The sequence below is a fragment of the Macrotis lagotis genome, chromosome X, assembly GCF_037893015.1.
Source record: "Macrotis lagotis isolate mMagLag1 chromosome X, bilby.v1.9.chrom.fasta, whole genome shotgun sequence".
NCBI classification, from domain to species: Eukaryota; Metazoa; Chordata; class Mammalia; order Peramelemorphia; family Peramelidae; genus Macrotis; species Macrotis lagotis.
Window position 1 is genome coordinate 542,889,568 of NC_133666.1, and position 21,296 is coordinate 542,910,863.

General features: G+C 34.5%; 1 protein-coding gene across 1 annotated transcript in view; it reads left to right on the forward strand.

Annotated features, from left to right (window-relative positions):
• Positions 1-353: 353 nt before the first annotated feature.
• NECAB1 (N-terminal EF-hand calcium binding protein 1) overlaps positions 354-21,296 on the forward strand; it is a 221,208-nt gene continuing 200,265 nt past the window's right edge. The window contains exons 1-2 of the mRNA XM_074199984.1: positions 354-452; positions 8,271-8,295. Of these exons, the coding sequence (XP_074056085.1) occupies positions 354-452; positions 8,271-8,295 (124 nt within the window). The remainder of the gene's footprint in view (positions 453-8,270; positions 8,296-21,296) is intronic.

A 21,296-nucleotide genomic window follows, 5' to 3' on the forward strand; every position in this document is an offset into this window, starting at 1 on the left:
TGGTCACCATTTGGGAGTCAGAGAGGATGCCAGGAGAGGATCACAGTTGCTAAGAAAGGGGGGAAGTTGGGGAGGAAGAGGAGGAGGAGGAGGAGAAGGAGGAGGAGGAGGAGGAGAGAGAGAGAGAGAGAGAGAGAGAGAGAGAGAGAGAGAGAGAGAGAGAGAGAGAGAGCTGGATGGTGAGCTACTGCTGTCATCAGAGCTCAGCACGAGAAGCAACTCTTATTCTCAGCAGCTGCTGCAGCAGTGAACAGTGAACAGTTGCCTCCGCCCCATCCCCAAGTCTAGATCCCACCAATACTCTCTCCCAGCCCTGGTCTTGCTGGTTCTTGCTGTGCTAACTGTGCCACAGGATGGAGGATTCCCAGGAGACATCGCCTTCTTCCACCAACTCTTCGGAGGAGCTCAGCTCTGCCCTGCAGCTGTCGAAGGGAATGTCCATCTTCCTCGACGTAAGTACAGATCGGAGGAGTTGCGATCCCAGCCGTAGTACCCCAGTTCCCACCGTCACCAACCCCCCACACAATTTTTCACTCCTTTCCATTCCTGTAGCTTCTTACATTGGGTGCTTTTGACTTGTGTGGGTGGGGTGCCCAGCGCCTGCTTTGCCCTGGTCTAGGAGAACCCACATAAGATCATAGATATATAATAGAAAGGGTCCCCAGAGGTCATCCATAAGCCTTTCCTTTTTGTTTGTTTGTTTTATAGCAATAAAGTATTGTCATAGACATGCTCTCCAAAGGGAAATAACGACAGGAGAAATTCTTTAACAACCAACTTTAATAAGGAGCTGTCCAAATCTCCCAGCTGTGAACGGCTGCATCCTTTAAAGAAGCTCTAGGGTAAACATCCCAGGCTGTGAATCACAGCAGCTCCCATTTAGCGATCTAGTGAGTTGGGAAGTTTGAAAGGGGTTTCCAAAGAGGATTTCTCATAGGAGACTTGAGTCAACATATCCTTAGCATCCTCTGCCCCCTCACCAGCAAGCCTCATTGATGCTTTTGGGTCAGGGGGAACAAAAGAAAATGCTACAGTGTTAAAAAAAAATCTGCCTCCTCTCACTACTCCCCTCTCCCCTCAGAGAGCAATTACTCTGAAAGAATTATTACCAGAATCTTAAGGAGGCATTCTGCTAATTCAGTGCGACAAGTGTTGTTTGAATGAGGCTTTCTTTATATGCAGAGTTTATTGTCATTTCCTTTTCAATTATCTTTCTTTCCTGTTGTTCTTGCTATAATTTCTTTCACTTGTTGTAGCCCCCCACCTCTCCAGATTTCATGTTAATTCTCCTCTTAGCAGTCTGTATTATTATTATTGCTATTATTATTATTTTCTTGACTTCTACAACAGAACTTTCCTTTCTACCATATTTTCATCTTTCTTATTTTTACTTTTCTCTTTTAATTTTTGTTTTGTCCTTCCTTTAATTCCCCTCCTCCCCCTTTGCTGTTTAGTGCTTTTATTTCTAGTATCTTTCCTTACTTGGGCCTTTCTTTGGGAATCTCTTTTGTATCTTGCCATTTCTGTTTTCTTTATCTTAGCTTGTTCTTTGCTCTCTATTGTCTTCCCTTTGATAATTTCCCTTTCCTTTTTCCTCATATTTTACTCTTACAATCTACTTTTCTTTTTCACTTTTCACCTGGGTGGACCCATCTGGGCTAATTCTTACTGTCCCTCAGTTGTCTTTCGGCTTTCTATCCCCCATTTCTCCATCCCTTTCCCAATGGAGGATGCCATTGTCCACTTAAACTGCAAAGCATTTGAATGGTCAGCCCTAGGTGTTGCCTCATCTTTTTCAGTGTAATAAATATTTGTTGAATTGAATTAAACTGATAGAAGAAAATGGGTAAATAGAGTAAAGAGAGCTGTGGCATGGCTGTATTCTAAATACTAACTGTTTTTTTTTAAATACAGGAGAGTAAAGGGAAAAGTAGGAATAATAGAAGCAGTGAATAAAGGTCTATTGAAAGCTGGCTTCTAGGACTGTAGGTTCTTTTCCTCAGGGATGGGAATGAAGTGATCTGCATTTTCAGTACAATGATGGAGAAATATAGATGATAGTGATGGTTCTAGGGAACCAGTTTTTCCATGTTTATTTCAGCAAATCAAATTGTTTTATTTATTTACCTTTCTAATGAGAGATAGTTATAGCACTGATAGGATTTACTTTGGCAAAATTATGAAGAAGGTACAATTCGTCTTTAGGGTTTACCAATTTTCCTTTTAATATCATACTTCACATGATATTCAGGTAGGATCCTTCATTAAGGGAGTGCACTGAGATAGGAGTCACTTAATTTCTAGATCTTTTATCTCCCCTTTAAATTTGATTTAATTTTTTTGTTGACTTAAAAATAGTGCATAGATTTCCTCTTCCCATCAAAACTTGTCTGGCTACCTCCCCAAGTCTCTCAGGTTTCTATTTTCTATGAGGCAAATGAATTAATCAAATAATAATATATTGATATGCCAGCTACTATATCATTCCAAGTTTTATGCCTTCCTAAAAGTACTTTAGCTAAGGAATTTGTCTATGGAAAAGAGGCACATAAGACAAAGTTTTAGGCACCGTGGAAGGCTTGTGGAAGAGATGTTTAATGTTGGTGGGCATTTCGATGTTTCTTAAATTACATCAAATAGTATTTTGTCCATTCAGCCTCTTTGTAGAGATAATATCACCTGAGATCCAAAAGCATGATAAAGGACCTTCATTCATTTTGATCTTGCCTAAGAAATTAAGAGCTTCAGTGTGACTTTGTTCTAAGCAACAAGTAAACACTGGTGATAGAATAGAAACAGAGCTAATTAAAATCACTTGAAAACCATTCTTTTTCACAGACACCAATCTTGACTAAAGTGTTTCAAATGATTGCTTCTTCATAAAAAAGGAAATTATAATATTATTTATTTCTTGTGTAATTACTTTCCAAATGCACTGAAGTCCTAAAAACATAAGTTTGTTTGTGTGTGTGAGAGAGATTGAGACAGAGACACACACACACACAGAGACAGAGAGACAGAGCGACAGAGACAGACAGAGACAGAGACAGAGATAGAGATAGAGGTAGAAAGAGACAGAGAGAAAGAGAGACAGAGACAGGAGAGACAGGGAGAGAGAGAGAGAGAGAGAGAGAGAGAGAGAGAGAGAGAGAGAGAGAGAGAGAGACAGGAGACAGAGAGAAAGAGATGGAGACCACTAGTTGATTAAGAATAAAATCCATACATTAATAGCTTAAAAATAACACCTATACAGAACAGTTCAAACTACAGACCCAATTGACTTAATTTTTTTAAATAAAAATATCACTCAAATGAAGGTATTAATATTCACTATTCACCGGCAAAATACAAAGTTCTGTGCAATATGTTTGATGATTTGTTCTCCAATAAAAGGAATTTTGTCTGCCTTTTAAATGGATTCTTTGTAAATCTGATGAGAGGTATAACACTATAGTAGAAACAAAGAAAGGAAGATGATCATTTTGCTATGGAGAACTTTATTAAATTATTTTTCCTTGATCATAAAAACCAAATATATATTATTTAATTATAAAATATAAATAAAATATGTTCTAGGATCTATGATTCATTCAATTTTAGTCTGTCAGGATAGATACAAAAGGTTAGTTTTATGAATCCTATTTCAATGTGTCTTTTATTTTTTTTTCTTTTAGCCTCCTTTTTTGGTCTGGATATGCGATTTCATCCAAAAGAATTCCTGATGAGAAAGTTCTCTCCACTAATAAAAATTATCAATTGTTCTGCAATTTATAGTCTTAGAAACACAGTACATTGAGAAATTAAGAGGGTTGGGAAGCTTGAACCTAGTTATTCCCAACTCTCAGATCTGCTTTATCTACTGCTATTTCTCTGTAGAATATATATATATATATATATATATGTATATACATATATATATTATGACACTCATTTCTGCATGGAATAGGAATAAAATATATTCAGTCTTCAATATACAAGGACTATTTAGTTTTTAAATTATTTAAATTTTATTGTTTTCCATTCATCCAAGTTGAAATCAATATATTCCTTAGACTTTATTTTAAATGGGGGCAAAAGTTATTGTCATGACATTAACAGACAATTACTATTGTTTCTCTCATTGTGAGTTCCATTCATAACAGGGAGATAGATACTGAAGCAGTTTTTGTTTCAGTGTAGAGCATTTTGCCTCAGGTTCTTTATCAATAATTCAACAAAAAATGGTATATGATCATACAAAGTCAAATAAAACACACAAAAAGCCAGTCAAATGTAAAAGGGTTATATACATGTCATTTATAAATTAGAATCAGTTTTCTGAGGTATACATAATTAATAGGCATTAAATCAACTAATTACAAAGGCTGATTTAAACAATTATATCTTGATTCCTTTCCTGATAAATCATAAGAATCAAGTTCTGTCAGTAAATGCTTTTGAATATTTAGTAATGGATTTTAAATTAGTTCTCAAAGTTGGGTAGCATTCTAGAGGATGTGTGTGTATGTATATATGTATATATGTAAAAGTATACATGTATGTATATGATGGAGTATAAACTAATAATATAAACTGAGTTCAAAACTTTGATTTTTTTGAAAATGACTTGAGGGGCTGCTAGGTGGCGCAGTGTATAGAGTACCGACCCTGGAGTCAGGAATAGCTGAATTCAAATCCAGCCTCAGACACTTAATAATTACCTAGCTGTGTGGCCTTGGGCAGGCCAGTTAACCCCATATGCCTTGCAGAAACCTAAAAAAAGTAACTTAAAAATGACTTGGTTTTATTATAGGGAGGGAAGGAAGGACAACAGCTTAGCAATTTATTCTTAGCCTCCATAGTACCATTCTATTTAATTGTGAGTAAGTTCTAACTATATCTAAAATAATTTAGATATGTTGGACTAGGGCTATCCAAAATGTGGCCCAGGGGCCATATGTGCCCACAGTGTAATTTTGTGTGGCCCCCTGTGGGTTTACTCAATACTTTATTAAATGAAGTTGATCTATTACAGAACTCTCACCAAAATGGCAAATCAGAATATATTGTCTCTTGTTTCAATAAAAACTTTCAAAAGTAAGGTTGGATGGCCCTGTGTTAGACTATGTATCAGGTGATCTTGTGGACAATAGAGATTCCTTTTAAACATTCCCTCAATGATGTAATTATGAGGAAGAAAAAAATAGCAAATCTAGGTCCATCTGACTTTGCCAGTTAAGTTTCCAAATGAGTTGACTCATAAAGGCCATCATCTCTGTCATATTTTTTTAAAATATATGTTTCTGAGACTACTTAACAGTGAATATAGTATAGCCTAAAGGACCATCTTCTTCACCTGAACTTTTTTCTCTGGGCTTCACTTCAAACTCTTCATCTCATAGGAGCCTTACTTTCCCCATACTCCTAAGAGGCTATTTTGCTACTTGTACAAATTCTGGTCTAACAATTAACACCAAGAAAACAAAGGTTCTCCTTTAGCTAATATTGTACAATTGATTAGTTAAGGCAAATGGAGAATAGTACCTTGACTTCAACATAGTGTTGTTATTTTTGAGAACAAAGGACAACCACCAATTAACTCTAGAGTCTCATTCTAGTGTCTCATGATCCCTATAATTAGATACCCAGTCTCTCTTTAATCTATATTCTTCATGCAATCAAAGTGACCAGGGTATTAATTCTAAGCAGTTTTTCCTAGGCAACCTTAAGGCATTTTCTACTAAGCCTGTCATCTACTCAAAAACCCTCTTGGGTACTTCTGCCCCATTTTTTTGCAAGGCGATGGGATTAAGTGACTTGCCCAAGGTCACAGAGCTAGGTAATTATTAAGTGTCTGAGGCCAAATTTGAATTCAGGTCCTCCTGACTCCAGGGCCAGTGTTCTACCCATTGTGACACCTGGCTGCCCCTATTCTCTGATTATTTATTGAAATGTGGTGACTTTTCATGGCATTGGGGAAAAAGGACTAGTTCTAGGGTCCAGATTCAAATATCGCCTCTGCTGCATGTTCTCTTGAACATTGATCTTGAGTTATTCACTTAACCTCCTTGGGTCTCAGTTTCCTTCTCTAAAATGAAAAGATCAGACTTATCTGGTCTCTGAAGTACCTTATTTCTCTAGATCTATAATGCTGTGATATATTCCTTAAACTTAGATGACCCTCCATGATTCTTGACTTCTTTCTTACATTTTTTTCCTTATAGGAAAATAAACCTTTCATTTTTCCAATAAGAAAGTAGGACAAGAGAGATTAAGTTACTTTCTCATTCATATAGGTAGAATATTACAGAGATGACATTTGAATTCAAAGTGGGCATCTTGTGACTCCACAAAACCTTAACATGATCCCAAGGGATATATGGCCAACTAACTGGAGTACAAATTTCACAGGACATTCCCCATGATGACAAATCCCACATTTTGTTTTCAACATAATTACACCATCCCCTTCATTCCTTATTACCTAATTCTTCTCCATTTTGCCCATTGGCCTCCTGTGAATGTGCATGCTCCCAACTTCTCACCTTATACTTCAAATTTTGGCTACTCCTTCTGTAACATAACTCTGACCCAAATACCACACTTACAACTATGTAGATACCACTGGGATCATTCCCTTCATCCTTATTACCTAGTATACCCCCACTTTGCACTTCAAATAGTCTCATGGCTTATAAGTTACCTTTCAGTGGTGTCTGTGCTTTTGGAAGCAGGCCATCAGTTAGAATACCCCATCTTTTATTTTCAATGAGTTTCACAAGGTGGAGAAGCATGGTTGAGTTGTAATTTGCATCACAGATCTCATTACATTATCATTCCTTCCAAAGCTACCCTTTTTGGTCTTTCCCATTTCTGTTAAGGAGAGTACCATCCTTACAATTACTAAGGTTTGCAACCTTAATATTATCCTCACTTCTTCACATATCAATTTATGATCAGTTACCAAATCTTGTCAGTTTTTACCTATACAAAATCATTTTTATCTACTCCTCTATTCTTATATAACTTTGACTTTAGCTTGGGTCTTTATCACCTTTCAACCAAACACTAAAATAGCCTCCTATTTGGCCTAGCTAATTCAAATTTCCCCTTAACCCCAACCAGTTCTTCAAATAGTTGCTAAAGTGATTTTTCTTAAGTTCAGATGTGATCATATTATTTTTTATTTCATAGTATATAGTAGGCATTTAATAAGTGTTTAGTCCCTTCTCTTCTCTTTTGAAGGCTCAAGTTCTTCCAAAAAAAAGTCTTGAATTTGAAGTCAGAGAATAGATGTTCAAAACCTCTTTCTGTCTCTTGTTAGCTTTGTGACCTTGGGCAAATCATTTAACCATCCTGACCTGATTTGCTCAATTTTACAATGAAATGGTTGACTAGATAAATCCCAAGGTCACCTCTAGCTCTCTGTATGTGATCAAATGAATTCTTTCTTCATTTCTAATTTCTCCTCACTTGTCAGCCCCTCCTCCCAAGAATCTCTTCCTCACTCCCCAACTCTTTTGCCCTACCCTCTGCTAAATTAAAGTGATCTCTCCCTCTTCAATTTTTTCATGGAACTTTCCCTAGACTTTATCATATTCTTCCCTTTTGTATCACGGTTATTTGTGTGTCTATATTTCCCCCTTCTAATTTGGGTTGTAAGATTTTTGAAAATAGCAATTGTATTGTTTCTATTTTGAATGCTTAGCATATTGCACAATACCTTGAATTTATTTGATTTTTAGTATATACTTGTTGAAATTAATATTTTAAAATATTGATTAATTGCAGAGTAGCTAGTTAGAGGCAGTGCTGAGCACCAACTTGGCCACTAAAAGATAGTGTTTCTAAATGATGGTTAACCATTGGTGCTTAAAAATTGCCTTCCCAAAGAATCTTGTAAAAATAATTCTAAAATATGATTACCACATGATTGAAAATAATCTATATAAAAATAGGAAGTTGTATGCCTAACAGTAATGCAATATTAACTGAATAACTATATATTGGATCATCAGGGAATTTTTCTAGAAGAGTATATTTTAAATTAGGTACTGGGGGAACAGAAAAAAATGATGAAAAGAGATAAAGATATTATCTGACAGATCCATAGGCCTATTCCCTGCCTACTTTTTTGTCCCTGATGCCAAGTGAGAAGCCTTTCTCTAAATTTAGAATTAGTGGGGGTTTCAAAATAGCAGACTGAAATATACTTTAACTTATGGTTGAGTACATCCTTTATCATGTCACCTTTAAAAGTGGTAATTTTGATGTGTCCTCTTTCTTTCTAGATACTGAGAAGAGCAGACAAAAATGGTAAGACCAAATGATTTCAATTTCTTCTTTTTCTATCTCCTCTTTTGTTAATCATGTCATAAAGGGTACCCCCCAAGGGGAAAACAGAACCTAGTCTACTTGCAACATTAATCATTGAACCATCATAGTTAGATCTAAAGATTCATGTTAGCGTAGTAGAAGAGGTCTTACATTTTGCTTCAGGAGAGACATGAGGGCCAATGCTACTGGCAATTTTTTCTATTGTACCTTAAATATATTTGTAGAAAACTAGAAAGAGATCTGCTTTAGGATTGGAAAACGGGAATTTTAAGTCTTTCTTTACTATACATGTGACATTAGGTAATCCTGTTCATAAATAAAGGATGCCTATATAACACTTTAAAATTTTGAAAGGTAATTTCCACATATTATCTCATTTGAACACACAATAACACTGGAAACTTACAGGTATGAGTATCTTTATTTTGCAGATGAGGAAGCTGAGGCTCAGAGTGCTTAAGTGACTTACCCACATGTCTGAGATAGGATTTGAAACCCAGGTTTTCCTTATTCTAAATCCAACAATCTGTCCACCATATCATGCTTAGATTTCCAGTTTCTTCATATGGTAACTGAAATATACTTTCCCAATAGAATCTATTCTCAAACTAAGTTATAGAAACTAATGCTATTAAATCAGGGTACTTTTTAGTCAAATTAGTTGATTTAATTTTTTCTTAGGTAAAATGAACTGTTAAATGATATTCTCATCTCCATTCTTCTATATGGTATTGATTGACAACAATTAGTCTTGCCTGATTGCCCACCCTCCAGTCAGCCCATGGCAAAAAGGGCATTTCATTTGATCTGTGTTCACTTTCCTCCACATGATGTCTTTCTTGTATCATATTCTCATGTTTCTCCTTTTGGTTTCCTAGGACTTTTTTAAGATTCTCCATCTATTTTTTTTCATATTGTTTCTAAAATCTGATGTCCAGAAATGATCACAGCCCTTAAAAAGTAGTCCCACACTGGGCCTGTGATTTCATTGGCATTTGGAATTCCCAGGAAAGAAACACTCTTAAACTGATACAGAACAAATTATTCCATAAAGAATAGCTTAAGGCAATAGTCATATGCACTGTCTTGGCAATCCAGTATGTGTCAGAGGTAGAACCTAAACCTAGAGTTTCTTGACTCTGGGGCTGACTTTATAAACAGGGGACATATCCAGACACATTAGATAACATGCCTATCAGTGAAGCCCAAGATATCAACTTTATAAGAAAAAATTTTGACCATATTGTGATTTCATCAGTGTGGTAAACTCTCCAGTGAGAAATGTCCTCTCTCATGATAGATAAGAACCATCTACACATCTACTGAGAGGTTAAGTGACTTCCTAGGGTCATACCACTAATATGGGTCAAAGATGGGATATGAACCTGAGTCTTCCTGTCACCATGACCAGTTTACTATCCACTATCTCATATTGCTACTTTTATAACAATACTAAATTGTATAGGGTGAAGTATAGATGCCCAGACCACTGTGGTAGGGGCTTTTCCATATTAATCTCTCAGTTGGTGACTAGTCCTTCTAATCACTTAACCAAGACCAGATCAGCTTAAATATAAGGCTCACACCTTTCCATCTTGTCCACAAGGACAGTGTAATGTAAGAGATTTTTTTCAAAGACTTTTGAAATTTGATGAACTAATTCTAATAAAGGCATTATTAACTGATAATTTTCAATAATGTTATCCCACAAAATCAGTTATTTTTAAAAGAGTAGATAGTACTATAATTGAATTCAATTCAATATACATTAAACATTAATTGAGTGCTATGTGAGGGAAACAGGGATAAATAAGACCCAGCTTCTTTCCAGGAACTTAAGCTCTATGTAGGAGTGAATAGAAATAGTATGGACAAAATATTTACATAATACAAAGTAGGACAAAAAAAGATCCAAATGTGCTTTAGGACATTTTGAGTAGAATCAGAATACTTTCAAATGAGGGGATTTGGGAGAGATCCTTGAGGAGCTAGCATGTTTAGTATGAGATATGTTTAATATTAGTAACACTAGTCCAGTGTAGTTGCAAAGTATGAAGGAGAATAAAATGAAATCAGGCTGAGAAGGTAGGTTAGAGCTTTAAAAACTTACCTGAGGAGCTTATCTTTTAAGCCAGAAGATTTTTTGCAAGGTAATGATCAAAACCTATAAATTGTGTCAGGGTATTTTGTCAGGTTTATTATGGAATGCATGAGAAGGAAAAAATATAAGCAAAACCAGTTACTAGATTATTAGAATATTTTGGGGAAAAAAGGTGGTGCAAGCCTGAATTCAGGGGATAGTAACATGAATGGAAAAAGGTGATGAATATGATAGATATCTGGAGATAGAACAGACAAGAGTTGGCAGCTGATTGGATGTGAAGACTGAGGGAGAGGGAATAGTCAGTGAATAATCTAAAGTTCTGAAGTAGCATGACATTGCTTTCATCAAATAGGGAAGTTGGGAGGAAACAGAGAATGGAAAGATAAGCTTATTCTAGGACTTATTATGCTTGAAATGGGTAATTGATGGTGTAGTGAGTAGAGTTGTGTATCTGAAGTCAGGAAGACTCATCTTTGTGAGTTCAAATCTGATCTCAGACACATATGAGCCATATAACCCAGGATAAGTCAATTAGCTCTATTTGCCTTAGTTTCCTCCTGTGTAAAATAAGTTGAGGAAGAAAATGGCAAACCACCCCTGTGTCCTTGCCAAGAAAATCTCACATGAGATGATATAGAGTCAGGCATGACTAAAACAACTGATCAACAACAAAATATTTGAGAGACCTATAAGAGCCAAGAGATTAACAGCGGGCATCAGTGATGTGGGATTCAAAAATATACATAGATTTATTAAATATATAAATTTAGAAATTAACATTAAAATAAAAAAGAAAAATATACATATATTCATACATATCATATGTATACATATACTTATAATATGCCAACATAATGAGAGGATGATATAGTGTTTTCCGATATCAGTTTACTTCACTGCATCAATTTATGTTTTCTCATGGACCTCTTGGAACTCCTTATTATCCATCATTTTACAATTTATTTATCCTTTTCCAAATGATGCACCCAATTTGCTTCCAGTTCTTCTATTTCCAGAAAAAAAAGTTTTTGATATAAACATTTTGATTTTTGTGTGACCTTTCTTTCTGTCTTTGACCTCCTTGGGACCTAAGTTGAACAGAAAGCTATCTCCCCCACATCCCTTCTAAAATCATGCTTTGAGACACCAAACATTACTTAAAGAATGAAGGTTGGACCCACCACAAATCCAAGTCTCCATTTAACAGTCCTATAATAATTGTTTTCAATCTTTTTCTAATTTATAAATTCTACCTTTTCAAGAATGAAGAACACATAAAAAATAACAACTTCACCCTAGCTCACTCCACTATGCTTTCTCTCAGCAGATGATTTCACAATTTATTTTAAGGAAGGCAGCACTGACCAAGAGATCTGTCATTTCTCCTCCTTTATACTTTAAAATCTTCTCCCCTCTTTTTCTCCAGGCTTAGAGGATAAAATAATTCACCTCTAAAGCAAATTAATTCCATCTATTTGCATCCTGGGTCACATACCTTCCTATTTTCTGTATCATATTTCATATTCTCCTTCCCGCTATTTCCTTTAACTTCTCCCTTTCTCTCTCTCCTTTCATCTTCAATCTTTCCCTACTTAAATTTTTGTTCTCAATACAATCTTCTCATTATATTGGCATATTATAAATAAATGTATACATATGTTATGTATGAATATATGTATATTTATGTATTTTTCTTTTTTAATGTTAATTTCTAATTTATATATTTAATAAATCTATGTATATTTTTGAATCCCACATCACTGACGTCCACTATTAATCTCTTGGCTCTTATAGGTCTCTCAAATCTTTTGTTGTTGTTGATCAGTTGTTTTAGTCATGCCTGACTCTATATGATCTCATGTGAGATTTTCTTGGCAAGGACACAGGGTTGGTTTGCCATTTCCTTCTTCAACTCATTTCACACAGGAGAAAACTAAAGCAAATAGGGCTAAATGACTTATCTTGGGTTATATAGCTCATATATGTCTGAGGTCAGATTTGAACTCACAAAAATGAGTCTTCCTGACTTCAGATACACAACTCTACTCACCACACCACCAATTACCTATTTCAAGCATAATAAGTCCTAGAGTAAGCTCATCTTTCCATTCTCTATTTCCTCCCAACTTCCCTATTTGATGAAAGTGATGTCACGCTACTTCAGAACTTTAGAATATTCATTGACTATTCCCTCTCCCTCAGTTATCACATCCAATCAGCTGCCAACTCTTCTCTGTTCTTTCTCCAGATATCTATCATATTCATCCCCTTTTTCCATTCATGTTACTATCACCTGAATTCAGGCTTGCATCACTTTTCCCCCCCAAACTGTTCTGATAATCTAGTAACTGGTTTTGCTTATATTTGTTCTTTCCTGTGTATTCTGTAATAAACTTTTATTTATTCATCTATCTATCTATCTATCTATCTATTCAGTCATTTATTTATTTATATATTTTTTATTTTTTTTGATTTGTTTTTGTGAAGAAAGTCCACAAGATTCAATAGATAGGGATGAGGGGAATGCATGTTCAAAAAGCAGCATAAAAAATTCACTCTAACTTTAAAAAATAAGATGAATGATGAGGATTACCTTGATAGCTAAACATTATAAAACCATAAAAAAACCAAAGGACTAGGGTGAAGACTAAAGTAACAAATCATAGTGTCAGGACCATAATGAGATCAGAACAGGAGTGCTGAGCTAGGAGATGGAAGAGGTCATGGTGATGGGGTAATGAATGAGTCTCTACTGGTTAGATCAGTGGAAGGGTATCTTTTATGCATAGTGACCTTTCCAAGGGCCCTTGAATTATACTTCATAAAATAATTACCATATTTGCTTGACATAATGTATGTGTGGTCATGGTCTCAATATCATTCACTTCCTGTAAATATTATTATTATTATCATTTAAAAAAGTCTGGTATTTTATTCTCTTTCTATCTCTCTCTCTCTCTCTCTCTCTCTCTCTCTCTCTTATTTTACAACACTTACTCTAATTCATGTCCTCATTATCTCTCATCTTGACTATGACAAGTCTTCTAGTTCACCTTTCAGTCTCATTTCCTATCACTCCCATGCATCTTCCATTCAAAAGCCAAAGTGAATTTCCTAAAGCATAGATCTGATGTCTCTCTCCCACTCAATAAACTCTAGTGTCTCTTTATTATCTATAATCTGATCCCTTCCTAGTTCTACAATCTTCTTACACTTTTTACACATTACAATAAACTCTAGTGTCTCTTTATTATCTGTAATCTGGTCCCTTTCTAGTTCTTACAGTCTTCTTTTTTTTTTCTCCATACACTCTAAGTCTCATTAGTTTTCTTGTTCCTCCTTGTATGACATTCCATTTGCTGTCTCCATGCTTTTGTACTGCTTCTATCTTCTGATTGTAATGCTCTCCATTTTCATTTCCATCTCTTAGTTTTTCTGATTTCTTTCAATTCTCAACTCAAATCCAGTCTTCTTTCATGAATCATATCCCTAGTTCCTTCAGCCACTATTGCCTTCCCTCTGAGATCACCTCCCATTTACACTATATATCTATATGTTTCTAGATTTGTACATATTTCCTTACTCCAAATCCCTGTAGAATGGTAACTCCTTTGGGTAGGGTCTATTTGTGTCTTTCTTTATATTTGTGATGATCATCACAGAATTTGATATATTGTGAGAATATAATTAACACTTTTGATTGATCCCAATATTTGTATAACCATATACTATACATAAAAGAATACAAACAGCAAAGTTATTTAGCCAAAATAAAATCCATTAAATGGAAAGAATGAAATCATAATCATAATCATGATGAACGAGCTCTTTGGTCCCTTCTGGTTCTAAATTTATTATTCTATGATCATGACATACATTGATGATTTATAAAACTCAACTATTTATAAGACAAGTAGTATAATTATTTTTATTTTACTCATTAGAAAACTCACCCCCCCCAAAATATCAGACTTGTCTATTTTTACATGAGGTAAGTTAATAATAACTTTAATGATAAGAATTATTTGTATTAGCAAGGTACACTAAAGTTTTAAAGTGGTTATATACATTATCTCACTTGAACATCATAATAACATTGTGAAATATTTATCACAGATATTAATTACTCTATTTTATTTATCAAGAACCTAAGACTCATTAGCTATCATTAATCAGCAAGAAATGAAACCAGGAATCTTGATTTCAAGATTCTGATTTATGGTGTCATTGTCATTTCTTTGGTACTAGTCTCTCTATATCTCTACAGTATTTTTTATAACCTATTTGCTCTCTGCCACTCTATCACTTCTTTCTTCTTCCATTTTTCTCTGCTAGTTATTCACTCTGTAAGCAGAGAGTTGAAGTCCTGGGGATAAAGAAACATTGCCTGAATTGGGAGTGGAAAGGTGGAGGGGGAAAGGAATTGTCTTAATATTTAAGAAATATGCATGCTCAACTTTTTTGTCAAATTCACTGGAAAATAGAAATGAATGTATACATTCCAGAAATACCCATCTCTTAATATAAAAGAATTGGATCATTTTGTTTTCTTCAAATATTCAAGTGCAAAAATGTGGGCCTTAGAAACCCCACAGCTTTTTTCTAATATATATTCTGAGAGGTCAAGATTGGGTTTCTTAAAACATAACACATTCACAGTTAAAATAGTTTCAGACTATTGACCATGTGCTGGCAATTAGAGAGAAAAAGAATATAGTTTATTTCACAATTTAAAAGAGTGCATAGAAAAATGAAAGTAATCTTCTTTAATAATTTTCTGTATTTACAAATAAATAGTTGTTACCAACCTTTGATCATTTGACAAAAGAATCTTAATGCCTAAAACTCCTTTTGGGAAGAATAATTGGTCATAAGAAAATTAAAAGAACAAAAATACATGTACAGTATAAAATTTAGGTTGTCTAAATACAAAGTTAGCTTTAAAAATTATGTGATGTGGAGGAAAAATTACTGGACAGATTAAAATCATGACTAGTGATTAGTAGCAATGGTATTTTTGTTTATTTTCTTTCAAATTATAAGCAAGGAAAATACAAAATTGTATCTCAAAGACATAATTATTTGTTGATGGCACTGAAATACTGACTCTTGTTTTGATCTTTAAAATGATAGATGCATTCATTGAATTACTGAAGAATTTGTTATCACAAAAGGTCACAATAGGAGAGAGAAATAAGAAGAAATAAAAGAGAAAAATTAAGAGAAAGAATTTTTACACGGATAATTTTCTTACCTGAGTTCTTTTTTTTCTTTGATTCTAAGATTCATAGCTGCCTATGGTTAATCAATTAGCAGATAATGTATGAATTGATGGTAAAAATTAATTTAAATAATGGGTGCTATTCTTATTAAGTGATCATAATATATCAAAAAGGGGTATTTAAAAAGAATTTGTCTTTTGAAACAAATACCTTCTACATCAGACAAAATAACAAGTATTTCAGAAATGTTATCAGACATGCTATTGAAGCTATTTCTGAAAAGTCTCATGACAGAATCAGCCTTTTCCAAATAGTGACTCCTTGTCATGTGTTGACAATGTTGCTATGAGTGATTAAACATCTGTGGTAAGGATATATAGGCACTCCAATATACTTCCCAAACACTTCCCTCACTGCAAAAGAGAAACACACTTATAGCAGGGAAATTTTATTTCAGATAACTTAGACAAGGTAGTAGTAGTAGTAATGATTTTTTCAAGCCCTGCAACTCCTACAGAGGTTAATTTTCCCAGTGACTCATTTACACTGTTTAAATGAACAAAAGTCAGCAAGTCAAATTACATTTACCAGGTGGCCAGTGACCGGCCTTCTTCCTACTTAAATATTTCAGGTTATATTAGTACTTTGTTACTATCCACTGCACTAGTGCTGAAGTAGCTAACAGTTTTCTGCTTAATGTCAATCGCAGGCCATAGTAACCATTTTCATTCTAACTCAACCCTTTGGAGATCTGAGTCATGTCTGCTCTCCATAATGCAAAGAAATCCCAAAGCAGCAACATGCATATTATCCTGTTGTAATCCAGAAGAATTATTTGTTCAATTAAAATGTCTCATTTATGATTGGGAAATTATTTTAGTCATATATGACAAACCATTTTAATCATAAAAGAATATTCTTGCAAGTATAAACTAATCATATTTTTCAGAAATAATGTACTTAAAGTGTAGTTAGGAAGGTTCCAGAATTTTTATTAAATATTTATCTTGGAAGTAAGGAGATTTTTTAATAGATATTTTAAGGTCTCTACTAAGATATGTGACTCCATGATTCACTTCAGCTCAGGAGGAAAATGTCATAGATGTGTCCTTAAAGTCAAACTAAACTCAATATATTTTCATAAATTGTTTAGTTAGGTGAAAATTAAATAATTGAGTCTAGAAAATAAGTTTCAACAATATACAGGAAGAGCTGTATTTCACAATTCTGCAATTTTTCAAGACAAGTAAACAAGCTATTTGTGAGAATTAAGAAAACTTGGGTACTAATGGTTTATCACAGAGAAAAACTGAACAGTGAATTAAAGCAACAAGAAATTGGTGTAGTATAGGGTTGAGAAGCAGAGTATAGATGATGTAATATTTATTATGAGTTAGAGTTTACTCTGAAACTCCCATGTTACAGGTAGTAACTGATATGTGAAGTGGTTGATTGTGCATTTATACTAAAACATTTAAGGGTACCAGAGAGTATGAAAGAGTCTGGCATATGTGATTTGATACATTTGATCAATGTGCATGAATGTAATGGTATAAGATGGTGAGAGAATAAAAATAGTGAAAGTCAGAGAGGTGTGTGTGGAAGAGGTTCTGACTTAAATAAAACATATGATAAAAGTGCCATGACATTTTTTCTTTTCTCCTTTTGTTTTCATTGCAAGTTGTGTCAGCACAGGATCTGACACATAGCAGATATTTACTGAATATATTGATTGACTAATAGACATTTGTCTAAATTCAGGACGTGAACAGTCTTAAGAAAAAGAGTGAATCAGAATGAAGAGAAAGAGCCTGTGAAACATCTATCCTAGCAATATTTGAATGTTTCCTGGTGAACTTGGTTTCTGTTCCTGTCCTTCCATCAGTCTTTCCAATAGTAGTAGATTCAACTATATATAAATGAAATGAAAAAAATGACTTGAGAAGCTTTTTGAAAAGTAATTTGTCACCAGTGTAAAACAGGAAAGAAAAAAACATAAATACAAATTCTACCAGTAAAACTAACTTCAAAAAGCCAAACAAATCATATTTTCAGAGAAAAAAGAAAACATTTTCTTTTTTCCCCCTTAATGTTTTTTTTTTCAAAATGCAAAAGTAGTTTTCACACCCCAGGAGTGTTGCTTTTCTGCCAAAAGTAGAAAGCTGTGAAATTTGTTAGCTTTACATAGCTTCCTTAATCAACTTTAACAAAGATAAACAAGAAACTCATATCCAAATTTGTTTGCCAGTGCTCCATAAATGTGCTCATGAACTAAAGGCGTTGAAACAACAGAACTGATATTGTCTGTATATCAAAATATGAGGGGAAATGAACTCTTTAACATTTTGGGATAACTTATTTGTTTTGTAAATGCCTGTATCAGTATTTTGGTTAAAAATTCATCCCTTACCCATACTTGTGATATACAGTATATGATCTGCTTTTGTTTTAATTTTTTATGACTTGAACTTTAATATTCAGATTGTGAAAGCTTCTTAAATTTATTGTAAGATGCTGGTCTAAACACAATTCTGCTAGACTGTGTTCTGATTTTCCTAGATATTAATATTAAATAAGGATTATTTCCTAAGTCACATGCTTTAAAGTTAATTTAATACCAGGTTATTGATTTTAGTTATTTTGGATTTTTCCTTTGTTACTTGTACCTTTGATATACTTTCTTATTTTATCACTAGTATGAGATGACTTTGATGATTGCTAACATATAGTCTGAGGACTATAAAAAGTATAAGTCCTTGATTTCTTACCTTTATTCAATATTTATCTTGATGCTCTACATCTTTTTCTCCAAAAAATGAATTTTGTTGTTTTTGCATTTCATGTGGCAAAGTATCCCTCTCATAGTTTGGTTGGTGAATTATTAAATCTATAAATCAACTTTGGCAGCATTGTCCTTTTTGCTATATTGACCCTATATCATATATGTTAATTATTTTTGAAAGATTTTATCATCTAAAACCATCATTGAAACTACAGGCGAATTATACTGATAGCTTTAGCTTAGCTCTGAAACTTCATTTGTACCCCCAAATTGAAATAGTCTTGGTTGACCTGGAAGTTTTTTTTTTAGTGTAGGTAAACTGGACATAAAATTGACAATTATTAAAAATAAAAGGAAGGGAAGGGGGAAGTATTAAGTTCCTAATATATACCATGTACTTTGTTAAACACTTTACGAATTTTATCTCATTTGAATTTCACAGCAACTCTGAAAGATAGGTGCTATTATTATCCCAATTATACTGAGGAAGGAAACTGAGGCAAATAGGAATTGTGACTAGTCCCTGGTGAGACATCTAGTAATTATCTGAGACTAAGTATGAACTAGATTGAACCTGACCTGAGACCAAGCATGCTCTATATACTGCTTTATAAGGCTATTCTGGGTCAGAAAATTACTTCTCATGCGAGCCCACTGGTAAACTGAAGTCTCTGTTTGCTTGTTAAATGTCCTCTTAGGAAGAGTAAGTATTTCTCAAGAGTACCTGCTTAAAGATAAACCTGTGAAGGGCAGCTAGGTGGAGCAGTGGATAGAGCACTGGTTCTGGAGTCAGGAGGACTTGAGTTCAAATCCAGAATCAGACTTAGCTAGCTGTGTGACTTAAGCCTTGCAAAAACTAAAAAAAACAAAAACAAAAGATAAACCTGTGGCTCTCTCAAGAATAAGATCCTTGGAAAGTCATAGGAAAGGGATTAGCAGTAAAATCTCTTCTTTTCCACTCCAAATTAAAAAGAGAGGTTGGGGCGGCTAGGTGGCACAGTGGATAAAGCACCAGCCCTGGAGTCAGGAGTACCTGGGTTCAAATCTGGTCTCAGACACTTAATAATTACCTAGCTGTGTGGCCCTGGGCAAGCCACTTAACCCCGTTTGCCTTGCAAAAACCTAAAAAAATAAGAGGTCTACAATTCTTTGATATGTGGTTTCCTCCAGGCCAAGATTTTCCTTTGGTATATCATATTTATGCTTAGTCTTCCTTCAGTTATGACTCTGCACACAATGAAGAGCTCCTGATATTTGGTCCTATGAAGGGAACTCCTTCAAATGGGATAACTAAAGGCAAGAAAGTATTTTTAGAGTTAGTATAGTATAGTTGAAAAGGCATTGTAATTACCATTTGTTGTTTTGAACCCTACTTCTTACATTTACTGGTTTGTGATCATGGGCAATTTATTTAACCTTTCAAAGCTTCAGTTTTTTCATTTCTAAAATGGTGATGATAATAATTATAACTAGACTTTATACAGTTCTTTAAGATTTGCCAAGAATTTTGCATAGGATTGTTAGCTCATTTGACTCTCACAGCCACTATCTGTCATAGGAGATATTGTTATTTTCATTTTCGGATTAGGATAATGAGTTTGAGAGGTTACATGACTTTCCTAGCACCGCACAGCCAGAAGGTATGTCTGAATCAGGATTCAAATTTAGGTCTTTCTAACTCCACAACTTAAAGTCTACTCAAAGTGGCACCTAACTGCCTGACAAGTTGTATTTTCTTCAGGGAGTTAGTTAATAAATATTTATTAATCACCTACCACCTGTCAGGCACTGTCCTAAGTGCTAGAGATACAAAGAAAAGCAAAAGATTGTCCATGCTCCCAATGAGCCCACAACCTAATGTGGAAGAAAATATACAATTATGTATGAAGATATGAATAATAAATTGGAGATAATCCATAGAGAAAAGAAATTAGAATTAAAGGGAATCAGGAAAAACTTTATGAGATTTTAAGGAAGTCAGGATCTAGAGATGAGGAGGGAGAGCATTCTAGGTAGGAAGGATAGCCAGAGAAAATGTCCTGAGTCATGAGATGAAGTGGTTTGTGAAAGGAACAGCAAGGATTGACATACAGAGGATTTATATTTGATCTTGGAGGTGATATGTAGTCTCTGGAATTTAACAGAGTGGGAGGAGGCATTGTCATACCTGCATTTTAAGAAGTTCACTTTGGCACCTGCATGGAGGATAGATTGGAATAGGAGCCAGATGTTGTTGACAGACCACCCAGCAGGCTAATGCCATGGTCCTACCTTCCTTATAACCTTGTGGGAAAAGAGCTTCATAAACCCTTAAAAAAGGTTTATATATACTTGAATTCATTTGATGAAATGGATACAGCTTGCACGCTCATCTTCTCCAGGGTAAAGATCAGCTGTGAATATAGTCTATAATTCCTCTCCTTTATATCTTTAAGTTATATCAGCAAAAAGCACATCTAGGTTCTCAGTGTGTGCCAGGCCTGGAGTCAAGAAGACTCCTCTTCCTGAGTTAAAATCTTCCCCTACACACTTAGTAGCTGTGTGATCCTGGGCAAAGTCACTTAACCGCATTGCATTAATTTCCTTACCTTTAAGTAAAATGAACTGGGGAAGAAAATGACAAACCAAATGAGGTCCTTAAGAGTTGGACACAACTGAACACAACTGAGCAACAGTAATAACACATCAACATATTTTAAGTTCTCTTTTAGTATCTTACTTCAGATAATTGCATCATAGGCTACCAGTAGAGTCAAAACTAATCTTCGCAAGATAGCCTTGTGATATTCACCAATAATGATAAAGGACAAACTCCATTTCCTACATATTTTACTCAATGATATTTACTGAAATAAGTGGTTTCTGGGGTTCT